The sequence below is a fragment of the Osmerus mordax genome, chromosome 16, assembly GCF_038355195.1.
Source record: "Osmerus mordax isolate fOsmMor3 chromosome 16, fOsmMor3.pri, whole genome shotgun sequence".
Lineage (NCBI taxonomy): Eukaryota > Metazoa > Chordata > Actinopteri > Osmeriformes > Osmeridae > Osmerus > Osmerus mordax.
In genome coordinates, this window is record NC_090065.1 from 5783624 (window position 1) to 5797473 (window position 13850).

Below are 13850 nucleotides of genomic sequence, written 5' to 3' on the forward strand. Positions count from 1 at the left end.
ATTTAGGACAGAAGTTTGTTTGGCTCAGCCACCAACCTAAACTGAAACCTTTAACATATCGTGCACACACAGATACACACACGCACTCAAACACACTCCTCGCCGGTCTTCGTAAAACTAGCCCTGAACGTGTTGTTCTCCAGAGACTATAGCCAACAGATCAGAGTTCAACAGGTGCAGCATCATTAAGCCTCTCATCAAGGCCCTCCATTGGTGTCGCTGCTCATGAATATTCATAGCCTTTGGCCCCGGTGTTTTTGTGGTTTCTTCCACTCATGGTTGTTCAGGATATGTCAACCATCAATGAAACAATGAGGATGAAAGAAAGCTAAACATCTCCTTTAAGAACCCGTCTGCTGCTGGCCAGGATGCTGAATAGTAGCAGTGCTGTGCTACACACATCACACAAGCGCCCCTCATGTTTGGGATTGAAACGTTCAATGTCATATACTAGCAGCATGGCGTGCTTTGTTAACTAAGGGAACAGTTAAGTCTTGGTTATCTTGCTTCACTCTTGAATTAATGCATGAAGTCCAAGCTGGTCTCACGGTGTACGTTTTCTGTTACAGATGGACACTCCTGTTTATCACCAGAGTACCGGTGGATACAGCAATGGGTTCAAAATTCCTGGTTATACCACAGGCACGCCCCTGGTCAGTACCACAGGAGAATATGATAGACCACTGTAGCTATGCTTTCATCTTATAGAAAGATTCCTCAACCAAATCCCCCCTCCCCCCTCTGTGTGTTGGGGGGGGGTTGTGCTGTGTGTCTGTATGTATATGTGTCTGTTTGTACTGTATGTGTTAGCCAAACATCGGAGCTGGAGGTCACCATAAGAGGAACTGTACCAGTCAGAGGAGGGACATGGTCGTGCCAGATGGGAGGAGAGGAACTAATGCACTCTCCTGTTCAGGCAAGCTGTTCCCTAACCCTCCCTGAATCCAGACCAGAGACTACATCATGCAACCTACTGGTTATCTTACTGAAAATCTATACTATACATCATACTGTATATCATTTCTGAACATACACTGTATTGTTTAAAAAGTCTGGATACTACTAAAGCGGTATGTAGTTGTCTTTTCTGTTGCCAGGCACTGGAGATTAAAGATCCATTGTTGTCATAATTATAAGAATTATGCAGACTCATAGGAGCCTTTGGGATGGTCCTGCTAACAGACTCCTTTGTTTGAAACATTTGTAAACATCAGGTGTAATCACTGATGAAGCAGAGATCAACCTGGCTAAAGATGCTAAGCTCCCTTTAATCTCTGTGTATTTGACATCTATTGACTTTCTGATAATTGGGATCTGTGCTAATGAGCTTAGCAGACATGATGAGGCGCGGCCAGATAAGTAGGAGACTTAATTCTCTCTGTCAATATAGATGCTCACAGAGTCAGACAGAACTATCCGGTGCACAGTAGCTGACCAATTAGTCTGCCTGGCTACGTTACTGTCCTCCTCAAATGTGTCAACAAGCCCGTAACCACAGACAAGGAGGCTTAGTAGGAAACTGTCTGTCTGGACACTGCTCTGATGTTAGAGAGAGAGAGAGAGAGAGAGAGAGAGAGTATAGACAGCCCCTGTCTCTTATCCTTGGGAGTAGCTTCACCAAGGCATCGTAATATGTCACGAGGCCTCTGATCTTAATGGTGGACGCTATGAGTTCATCCTGTCGTTTTTGATAATTGGCCATGCAGAGTTATTTGTTTCATATCTCTCTAAGGTGTGGGAGGTTTGGTAACTGGCCTCTGTCCGTTGGCTGACAAGGACGCAGCTTTGTGTGTTGTGTGAAGGGGTCCAAAGGGCCTCGGGTGCAATCAAGTCAAAGTCAACATGGTTGACAGGCTGCGTGGTGGAAGGTGACAGAGTTGAAAGCCACTGGTCTTTACTGGGGTCCGAGTGGGCCCTGGGCAGTGACCCCTGCCTTGGCCCGCCCCCACTTTGGTGATAAGGCAGTGTGGCCGGCGTGGGTCTTGACACTTGTAAAAAAAAAAAGCCTGTGTAAACTGGTTTAGTCACACGGCAGGTTAGGGTTGCTTCTGCGGGTCAGTAATCTGAGGTGGTGTGAATGATGCTGGCGCTGGGCTGAGGGGCTACGCACTTTTGCTCCTCTGTGTCGCTTTCCCGGAATGGCCCGGACCCTCGGGGAAGGCCAAGGGGAGAGATGTGGAGGGTGGTGGACTGTCCCTTCAGAGAACAATGTTTTTGCAAGAGATTTAACATTCTCTATTGACACCATGCAACGCTGACAGTTAAGACATCACTATATTATAATCTGATTCATTTTTCAGTACTCTTACCTTTCAATGTGTGAATCTGCAGGTTTCAAACTCTTTACTGCTATCGAAATATCTTAGTAGGAAGAAAACGTTGTTAGCAGGACATACAAGCGTGATAAATCTTGCTCGTCTTTGTGTGTGAATACGTCTGGGCCCATATGCTTGAGTACAAAGCTACGTGAATAGGGCGTTTCCAAACCCAGGCCTACCGCATTAAAGCACTATAACAATCTCTGTTCATGGTAAGTTATCACTCTCAATTAATCACCTCCAACAATGGGATATGTGATGTGTTCAAGCCCGCTGAAAGCCCCAGGTCAGTGTGAGGGCAGCTCGCCACTCAGGCCTCCATTCTCCAGCCCTTTTCTCTCCAGCACATTTCTCAAGTCCCAACACAAGCCACATTTTTCATATCTAAATGTCTACTGACAATCCCGCCCCCCCCCCCCCCCCCCCCCCCCCCCCCCAAAAAAAAATATACGAATCAAGCAAAACAAACAAAATACTGAGAGAGATCCCCAAAGTGCTTTATTTGGAATCCCAGGCCAGGCCTCCTCAGTGATAAAAAGCCTTGCATCCAGTCAGCTAGCCAGTGTCCCTATAAGGCCCATGTCCTCTTTGGTGGGATGGGATGTGAAGGGTATTGTTGAGGCCATTCCTACACTGCTGAAAGGGGGTAACCACTGGTTTGATTCAGTTACACGCTTTGGTGAGGTTCCCCCTCCCACCGCCTTGGGGTCTATGCAGCGTCCGTGACCTGTTTAGAATCAGCCGGGGAAATGTCATGTCGCCCCTCCCATGGGCAGTCCCCACATTCACTTGATTGGAAACAAAAAGATGACTTGAGATGGTGAAACCACTGCTTTTCTAATCCACAAATCATCAACTAGCTTACACGTTGTGGAGGGGCGGGGATACAGAAGGGCCTTGTTAAGACTTTGATCTTTGTAAGAAAAGATAACATGTCTATGAATGCACTTATAGTAATCATGTCCTTTCTGATTTCATTAGAATGTATGAAGGAAACAAGTCCATGTATTGTTTGTTAAGTTTACTCTTTAATCAAATCATAATTATTAACAAACATTCACATTCAGAAACACATTAGGCATGTACTTGATTTCCCATTTCCAGCCAGTATTGAGTTTGTGCAGAAAATTTTTTCTCCATTTAAACCACTGAAAGGCATTTGTAAAACATGGTTTTAACCACAGGTAGACCCACACAGTTTCCAGAGTCAGGAGTCCGGGGAACAGACACTATAATGTTGATGCGGTGATCACATTGTCGTCCACGAACGTACTATTCAAATCCACTTGGTTATATTAAACAGCGAACACGACACAACCATTCATCTGCTGTGTTGCTGTCCCTGCAGAGTCCCAGCTGGAGTCAGGTGATGATGATGATGATGATGATGGTGGGGAGGAAGAGCTGGCTGGGATCCTTCCTCTTCCTCATCCTTCATCCCTGGCCAGACAGACGTCCTCCCTTACCTCCGCTGTCAACGTCCCCTTCAAGTAAAACCATCCCCTCAGTAGACTCAATTAAACACACACACATATCTGTCTCACTCCTCAAGTGCTTTGTGTCATACAATTGAAGTGCTATACCAATATATACAGATGAGAGAGAAAGATATTTACTGTCCTTCCTCTCTTAGTTTTATTCTTGATTTTCTGTGCATGCTTTAGTTTAGTTTAGCCAGGGAAACAACAAGTCCCACAACAGTCATGTTTGTTACGAAAACCGCATTTATCTTGATGAATTGGCATCAAACAAACTGCCATTCATTTACCATCATGAATAAACTGAATGAGTTTAGCTTGAACAGGTAGCATAATGCCTGAATAGAGAAAAGCTCACTGACTGTTAGCCAGCCGAGTGGAGAGTTCTGTGGAACCTCTATAGCTTCATGCATGCATTGCCTCGTACCGCACAAAACCAGAGGAATGCCAGGCCTTTGGAGAAACCATCAATAGCAACGTTGCCACATCACAATGAGGATTGAGGACGTGTGATTCGGTCTGGGCTGTTACGTTTCTACTTGGGGATAATGAGAGGGTCAAAAACAACCATTTATTCTGTTTTTTTTCTCTCTCTTTACAAATGTACACATTTGGCTCCAGTCTATTTATTTCACTCTCCCAAAAGGCTTAATCTACTGTACAGTCACCTCGTTTGCATGTTCGTCATGGCCTGATTACTGGTGCACCAGTTAGGCGGCTAGAAGAATTGGAGACCGTTCTTTCTGACTTTCCCAGGGTGTGTTTGGGCTTCTCCCAGAGAAACCAACCCATACACTGACGCCCCCCAACTCCCCCCCCCGCCCCAATCTGTCCCTGTTCACATCAGCCCTCATAGCTTCAGACGACAGGCTTATAATCAATTACCCAATCCTTCTTCTGCTCCTTGTCATCTAGAGGGGATGATTGTTGGATATGACCGATTCATTCGACTGTGCCACAGCGCCCTCTCCAAAGACATGAGCTGTTTATTGCATTAACGTCTTGTTATTTTCAACAGTTCAGCGTAATAAGACACTTAAACATCCTTGTCAGGCATTGAGTAAAACTGAATTAGGCTGTAATGCCATGTTGTCATAGAAACGGGCTAGATATATGTTACAGCCCAGCAAAGGGTCTCAGAGGGCTTTCTCGTGCTGCATGTCCGTCTTCTCTTTCACACATCCTACTTTGGGTTGTAAAACAACTGAAGAGGGGACATTTTGTGGGAGTGACTCACAAAGTAATTGGTTTCATTAAAAGCTGGATAAACAGTGTTAGCTGGTGTGTTGGTGTCCTGCAGTGAGTCTCAGTACTAGGTTAATCACAGTCACTTTTGGCTGGAAAGATTCCCAGCCCTACTGGCTCTCAGCCATTTCAACCAGCTCTGTATCTCTCTCTCTCTCTTTTTCTGTTTCTCTCTCTCTCCCTCCTTCTCTCTCGCTCTACCTTCAATCCTTCCCTTTCCATGAGATGGTCGGTCTGCACAGGCTATACCTTATTTTTAACAGCATCAGAGTTTAGTCCTTTATGTTTCCAATTATGGCTTCAAGGGACTAATTGTAATTTAGTTGAGATAAAGATTTAATTATATTATCTTAATACTTAACTTGTAAAGTAATTATTGTGGATGATATATGCAGCAAACTTCAATGGCATAATCACAATTTAAGTTTCCAAATATTAACAAATATATTATTACAAACGTCATGCCACAGCTTTTGTTTTTGAATGTAACGATTTTGTATTTAAATAAAGCTGAATTTATTCTTTCTAACTGAAATGTTTTGTGCCACTTGACTCCCAGCTGCATTTGTCTTGCAAATTCATCCCTGCTGTGTGGTGCTTAGAAAAGGAAAAGAGATCAGTCGGACATCAGTGAAGTTCAAGCCAGTGAACAAGTGAAGGGCCTGTTTCATAGATTTCCTTTTGTGAATATGAAAACGGGACGTGGTGAAAAATGATGCATGCTTTTACACTTCTGAATCCTGGCAACTGAGGGAGAAAAGAGGAAAAAAACTTTCCAGAAGTCCATCTTGGAGAACAAAAGAAGCTGGACACATTTAGCTGGATTGCAACGAGTTTTGTGTCCCCGGCACATGACGTGCATCAGGGAAACATATTGTATCGAAATAGTTTGGAAGAGAATACCGGGGATGAAAGAGAATAGGTCGCTTTGATCGACGCCCTGGGGTCCCTTGCTCCCCTAGCGCGCGCAGACTGACTGCAAGGCGTTATTCACTTTCAGCTAGACACACTTACAACGGCGATGAAAGAAATTAGCATATTTGTAATTTATCACATTTTCGTTGAACTTTTTTCTTTGGTGATGCAAGGTAGAAAAGTAGACTAAATAAAAGTACATCAATCATCAATGAGAGGAAGGAGAAGCCCGCAGGCCACCAAGGAGGCGCAAAATACAGTGATGAAAAAGTGTGGATTTGATATTAAAATGTCAGATCACTTAGGTTATTATAATGGGACGCTTTTCAGGCTTTATAGTATTCATTTATTTCACTTCGCTGTACAAGAGTCAGTTGTAGGCTGCTTGGCAAACTGTCGATAATTGTTGTAAGTTCATTACAATCAAAGTTTTGTAATCAAAGCATTGCATTTTGGTAGTTTACTCAAACGTAACGCACCGTCCGCATTCAACGACAGCCAATAAAAGGACTGTAATATTTCATTTGGGGCATGCAAAAGCTGTGCACAATGCCTCTCATATTAAGCACGATATCAGCCCAACAATGATCATAGCAAGACGTCTTTATGGCTAATTCAGTCAAAAGCTAATCTCCCGTTCCCCCGTGGAAAGGTCAGTGTATCTGGGCTGGGCCCGCCAAGGGGGGGTTTTCAGGTCCAAGTCCCAGCCAGATGTCCCTGTCATAGTCCAACTATTGGAGGAAAAAGCACTCCCATGCTTGTAATATATTGCTATCATAGATCTGTAATTTAACCGCTGAATTATAGGCTATAAACGCTGAGATCTTTGTAGCCTTTTGGGCAATAGCTTGTTCATAAACTCTCGTGCAGTCTTTTAGTGTTATTATTAGGTCTATTTCATGAAATGCACAATAAACTGCTGAATAAAGAATGATACATCCGGCGTTTGCAAATGTTGATTACTAAATTATATACAATTTAAGTATTTTTCCATTTTTAATATCTAAAAATGTAATTATCAAGACCAATTATTATACAAATCTTTTATAAGACTATTTATTGTCTCAAACATCTTAATGATGAAGGCGCACTCGAGACAATGAACCCCGTTTACCCCGCAATGCTCCCACTCTTTATGGCTACTCAAAGCATCCATAAGAAGCTTGTTCTTGATTTCAGTTTTACAAACTCGGAACAATTGTTTTATTTCCCTCTCCCGTTGACACACTCTAAATTTCGACAACAAACTATTATCAACTTTCTCCGATAGGAACATAATAGTATCCGATTCAGTTTTCGTAATGACCAAAATTGAACAAACTAAAACTTTTAAAATACTTTTCCTAATCTTTTTTTATTTAAAGAATTTCTTGATGCATTTTGGAGAGGAAAGAATAGAGATGAGACCCATGCGCACACGGGTCCTGTCCATATATCCATCCACATAGATAACCGAAGTTAGATCATGCGCAAAAAGGACACTCGTTTTGGATTAACTGTCTTAACAAGTTTAGCACACGAATTTAATATTTTATACATAAACATTGTGAACCACAGTTACTATTGTATTTTCTGTATTAACAGCTATTGTTTAAAGTGAGCCACAATGCTTTTTTGGGGTAAAAAACAAAGCAAAAAACAAACTGTATAACATTTTGCGCGCGCGCCTCGGTACACTTGTTGCCTCAGATCAAGTTCGGCTATTGAGAGGCACACAAGTTGAGAAGCACACAAGTTACCATCTGAAGGGGTTTAGAGTACAAAAGACTAGTGCCTTAGCACCATATGCTTAATGGATACAGCCGTCGAGGCTTTAATAAAGGTAAAACGCGGTCTTTTAAAAGTTGGAAAGGGTCCTTTATTTGATTTAGATGGAGTACTTGCGCACAAACCATAGCGCGCCTGGGCATTGACTCTCCCATTCTCTCAGGAAGCAAAGCGACCACCATGTCGTGTTTGATTGCAGCATAAGCTTTTCATCATCCTTCTTTGTCCTCAGTGAAAGTAATGCTGTGAATTAAATAAATGACAATATTTTCTATCAGCTTGAAGGCCCTCGAGAAGGGCCCTCGAGTTTGGCAAAAATCTGGCACGTCATTCATGCTGTCACCACGCACCTGTGGCCTTGGCATTGAGAGTACACAAACCTGTTCCTATTAACATTAATTATTCACAAACAACACAATGGTTGAAATAGAGCAGGTTGAAGTCTGTTTATTGGTCGTAAATGTTTTTCTGAAGATCTCCCGGGTTCTTTGTTCACTGAGCATGGACTTCGCTTTTCTCTTTCACACAGGAGTAGCCCTAGAGCTTTCAGGTTTCAATCGTAACATCTGCTTAATCTTACGGATCAAAATATGGGAGACACAAGGCAAATGCAATGGTGGGTTTGTCAATTCCCGGTAATGAGTTATTAGCCAGATAAAACAACGGGGGCCGGATGGTGAGAGCTCGTATGGTACTACATGTACCATCAAACAGTTGACATTTCCCCCAGTAAATAAAGCCGAGAAAGCCAGGTGATGGAAAGAAAATCAATGTCCCAAGGACCCAGCACCATGTTCTTTCTCTACTTGAAAAATTTGCAGACATAAATTTAATTGGCTTATCAAGACGCAGCAAAAGACTATGGTCTAATTGCCTGCGGAGAAACAAAACGAGATTGAATGTTTGGCTGGCTCGTATCAGAGCATTCAACCGGGTGTATCATTGAAAATGTGTTTTATTATAACAAAAAGTCTTGCTTTACAGTTCCCATATTGTATAAAGACAATGGTTAATGGAACATTAAAGACGAGAAAGCCGTGCCAAAACGTCTTGGAGACACTGTAAGGGCCTCTCTCTTTGCTTGTTTTAAGCAGCTGCTGTCCAGGACTCCAGGCACAAAAAGAACAAGTTTAGACCAGGTGCAACCCAGAGAACCTCGACGGGGATGGATATGTTACAGCCCAGGACACGGGAGTAGCAATAAAGATATCATTTGGATTGTGAGGCGCCTCCACGCCGTGTAAAGGCGAGGCGCCTGGACAGCGAGTAAGCGTTTCTGGCAGCCTTGCACTCCCTTCTTCCATGGTCTCTGCTACCCTTCTCTGTGGGCCAAATCCTAACACCTGTTGGCTAGCCACGCTTAACTAACATTCAAAAAAGACAATCGTTGTGGTATAACCCCTGTTATTTGCGCAAACTTCGAGATATAACTCTCCAAGTGGACGTCTCGGCGCTTGGTGTGCGGGTGATTTGCCCAAGGACGTTGACATAGTCGGGCAGATTCAACTGGTGTTTGTTCAACCTCGCAGCTGGTACCCCGATGCCACCGTGGGGATAGCTTAATGAAAATAACGCGGGAGTTCAGGGGATTTACAGACTCTGGGGTCCATATTTTAAAGCGCGATAATCCAAGTATTAGCAGATTTGCAGCTTATGAGAATCTTGTTAGGCGTCCTTCCCAGTGTTTTTACCATAAGCTCAATACGGATCTTATAGCATTAAAACGATTGGAGACTATTATTATACTTTCGGTTATTTAGGATAATTGAATAATATTTGCATATGTCTTATACACTCGTCATTGGGCATACAACTTGAAGTCAATGTTTGTGGAAAAAGTATGTTGCTTTTATAGGCCTATTATTAATTATTCTATTACTGCTTCAAAAGAAGTATAGGCTATTGCGGACTGATGCAACGTATTTTACTGTTGATTTTTAAGCACATTTGAACCGTTTTGCCCTATAATTGTGTTAAAAAAATATTTTTCATGTTTCTTTTCAAATGTGAAATCAAATACAACAATAACGTTTTATGAAATTAACAAGACTCAAGTCAATGATTACCAAATATATTCATGTGGACAGACATTTTCTTATTCGATGATATCCACCTAGGGATGTGTAGTATACTGTAGTTTATAAAGTATGCCTGGCTGTTTGTTAACTAATCCTCCTGACACATTATCTGACCATAATTCTCCTTGCGCGCATACCAAAGCACCTTCGACAGTCTGCAACAGGTAGCCAGAGATCTCCAAACGTGGTGAATTTACGCCGCTTTCAGCTGCGCCAAATTATGCTGAACCAAACCGGAGCTTGGCATGGTTCTCCAATGGTTTAGGCGGACTTAGAAAAGGAATAAAACCTGTCAGACTGTAAATGGTGTTCTTTAATGCCTTGCCAAGACCGAATAGAGTGACAAGAGACCCGAGCGTTTCACTGTTTAAGCATGTCCCTTCCGCTTGATTGGTGTTGCACCAAAGGAAGTTTTGAGGGGTTTTGTGCTGTGCTTGCACACAAAAAGCGCTATCTCTCAATAGCAAGAGGTGCAAAGTAAACAATGATGCTACTGTTGTTTTATTGTCCTTTGCAACTTCACTAAATTCAATTGAAATGTTGCCCTATATGAACGAAACCCGTACAAGACTTAGGTTCTTTATTATATTTCGGTTGACTTGCTAACATTTGACTTCATAATGAATGTAATCGGATTACATGCTCTCCAGAGTCGTGTCTAGAAGGCGGATAACTGCAACGGTAATGAGGCGATGATACCAGCGAGATGAAATTAGAGGTGCAAAAATAACCTACACCAACGAAACACTTCAACCTTTGAGCTGCAGATCAAATTAGAAATCAACTCCTTACAAATGATGAAAAGAAGGTTAAAAACACATGTAATGTGCCATAATGACAAAATAAGTTGTAATTTATCCAAGTAAGATAATGACTATCAGCAGCATTATTAATAGCCAAGATTAATTGGTGTTATTATAATTTATGTTTTTGTTAGGCTAATATCATTGCTAATGACAAATGATCAACAGTAGAAACCATAATCTAATTAGAAATATAATCCAACATGCTAGGGTAAAAAATAGCCTATATACCTTACTGTAGCACGTTGAAATGTTGCTCAGCAATCCAAAAGTTGCAATGCAAAATGCTCCGAGTTCTATGACTGTGTGCGAGTTTGGGCAATCGCATATATGTGGGCTACCTCCACATAAACTGGGATCAGCCTGACGTAAACGTGGCATGGGATTGTGTTGGAAGGATGCCGCTACCACGGGAAAATTCTGGCCATTAGCACCTGGCAGGACAAGCAGTTTCTAGCCATGCCCCCTTAAACAGTGTTCCCCAATTGTACTAAGTAGGCTACGTGGCGACATGATCTATGGTTTTAACACATATTTCCTCGTCTGATACGTTTTTATGTTTGATTAAATTAATTAAATTAAGCATTACGTACATAGTTTAAGATTTGATAAGCAATATTATAGACAGCCGAAAGCCTGCCGTATTCCCTGTATTAGCCAACAAGCCCTATACTCATAGGCCTACTTAGAAATGAAGTACTATAGGCTAATTAAGCCTTTGAGTTAAATCATGACATAACTGTCATAAACAACAGTGTTTCGTATAGGAAGTTGTATAGATCCTGATTTTTTTTTATTTGTGTAATGTATTAGTAATGTATTTATGATTGCTTATATAATTACAAATAATTTTAGTCCTTTCAGTGATTGTTTGTGTCTGTGTATAGCCTACGTGTACGTGGAAGAGGAGGAGGAGAGAAAGAGGGGGCGGGGAGGGGTCCATCAATCAACGTGTATTCATAATTAAGAGCATTTATTTGCAGATTGCATATAAATATAAATTATCTTACAACTCAATATAAAAATGTTTTGGTTCTTGCAACAGCCTATTAATCAACATTAAATACAAATATATTATGTAATCATAAAACATTTAAATACATTATTGCTACATGATTGCCAGTTGCCTGAATTAAAAAAACGTATAAATATGTACAGCAATTTAAACGAGATACATAGCACCAACATACGTAGCATTGCATGGATCCATTTATATGGATAACTTAAATTCACATTTACAATGTGTGTGTATGAAAGTATAACATTTAGGCTATTAAACTGAATGGAGGTTCGTTTTCAATATTTTTCAAAGACGATTTGCTGTGGAGTTTTCGTGGGTCTTCTGGGGTCCACACTTTAGCTGTTCTGATGATATTCTGATCTTTCAGCTGCTTCTCGTCTGTCCATGACAGCGAGTGTCCCGCGAGGGGAGGCAGACCATAGTCAGGGTCACTTGGAGATGGAGATCCTGGCAGGGAGAAAAACGATAAAACAACGATTAATTAAAGTACACAAATATAGTGTTACTGAACCCACTACGTCGTCGCCGTGATCATCATTATCATCGTCAGGTAAATTGTACTTACTTGTTCCTCTGTGGCATATGATTACTTTTTTGGGTTGGCTCAGTGCGTCATTGTTGGAGTTACGGATGGGCATGTCAGACTGCACGAGCTCCGCGAGGAAGTTAATGTAGCCAATGGCAAGACGCAGAGTGTCAACTTTGGAGAGCCTCTTCTCATATGGCAGGGTCGGTATGTGTGACCGGAGCCCTTCGAAGGCATCGTTGATGGACTGCATCCTCCGTCGCTCCCTCACGTTGGCAGCATGCCGCAACTGTTGCATTTCCATATCAGATCTCATGCGCCTGCGCCTCTTCAGGAGCGGGGCCTCTCCGTCCATTTGGGGCGAGAGTTCCGAAGTGCTGTCTGCGCAACCATACGAGAATGTAGAAGATGAGGACGAGAAGGAAAAGTTGCCAATGTCACAATAGTCCCCGTCATGCGTTGTCCTGCTGTCCTTGTAGTAATCTTGGAAATGACTGGTGAGAAAGTCGACATCGTCATCTAAAAACTCGTCTGTGTCCAAGTGGTCTCTGGAGGACTGATCTGTAAAGAACTCGTCGTCGTCAAAGTAAGGGGAGGAAAAGGAGTCCAGCCCGGTAAACGGATCCAAGACAGTGTCCATTTTTGTAGTTGTCTTTTCGTGTTGCCCAGTAACAGCGAGTTTGCTTGTTGCGCTGTCTTTTGGATGGTCAAGTGTTAGTTCAACTGAAGTATGGCACGCGAGGACTCTTTATAACTACATCCATAGTCGCGTGCCATTAACCAGGAACGCCAACCAATCAGCGACAAGTGTACACTGCAGGCTCTCAAAGAGGGTGCACCTCCAAAGATAATCCCGTACCACCACGCCCCCCTTGTCGGCATCTACCCACTGCTCCTGTGCTATAGGAAAACAGCATGGGACTAAACTGCCAACACAATATTTACAAGTGTGAAATTGGGATCCTTTAGGCAAAATATAACTGCACACATCATTTACACCATTATTTCTGTACGCAATTTGCCTACTTTGTCGTTTTTTTATTTTATAAATGTGTTGGAGCCTAAATATTCAACATTGTTTTAGTGTTATTGTGCACTTTAATCATATGAACTCTCTCGTGAAGCCTGCTCTGTGTCCTAAGACGTCATAGCCAAGGCTACTGTGTTTTAGGTCGCCCTAAACCTTAACCTGAATATTCAACACAAGAGTCAACGCATAAGGCTGCCCCTGCATCAACATATGAGGGATGACATCACATTGAAGCATCTTGTCTTCCATTTGTGCTTGCATAGCAAGCACCCGTATTAACGAGCAGCGTGCAGTTTGATTGAATGGAAAGATACAACAGGATCCAGATCCAATGCAGGCCTTTGTGTTAATTTATCGTAACCTAATTTATATTATAGGTTACTTTTATCGTGTGACAATAGTTGTTGCTTGTTTTGTTGACTGACTAAAATATTTCAACAATTTATGAGTTGACATTCTCCCTAATGAATGTAGGCTACTATAGGCTATTTGTATTGTAGGCCTATTCCAAGATTCATCAAGATCTTCGATGCATTATGTGGCTTTGGAGAGGGTTTTCAAGGGCTTTTTTCTTTTTTGTGTTCATGCCCTCTGAGTCGTCCGTGTAGCCCATGACGATACCTTTTTAAGTGAACAAAACACGATAGTTTAAGAGGCATATACACAATA

General features: G+C 42.1%; 1 protein-coding gene across 1 annotated transcript; it reads right to left on the reverse strand.

Moving 5' to 3' along the window:
• Positions 1-11869: 11869 nt before the first annotated feature.
• ptf1a (pancreas associated transcription factor 1a) lies at positions 11870-12791 on the reverse strand. The gene is made up of 2 exons (XM_067253895.1): positions 12191-12791; positions 11870-12072 (listed from the first exon to the last, which is right to left on the reverse strand). Exons 1-2 carry the CDS (start codon positions 12789-12791, stop codon positions 11870-11872), a joined length of 804 nt encoding a protein of 267 aa, XP_067109996.1.
• Between the last annotated feature and the right edge of the window lie 1059 nt (positions 12792-13850).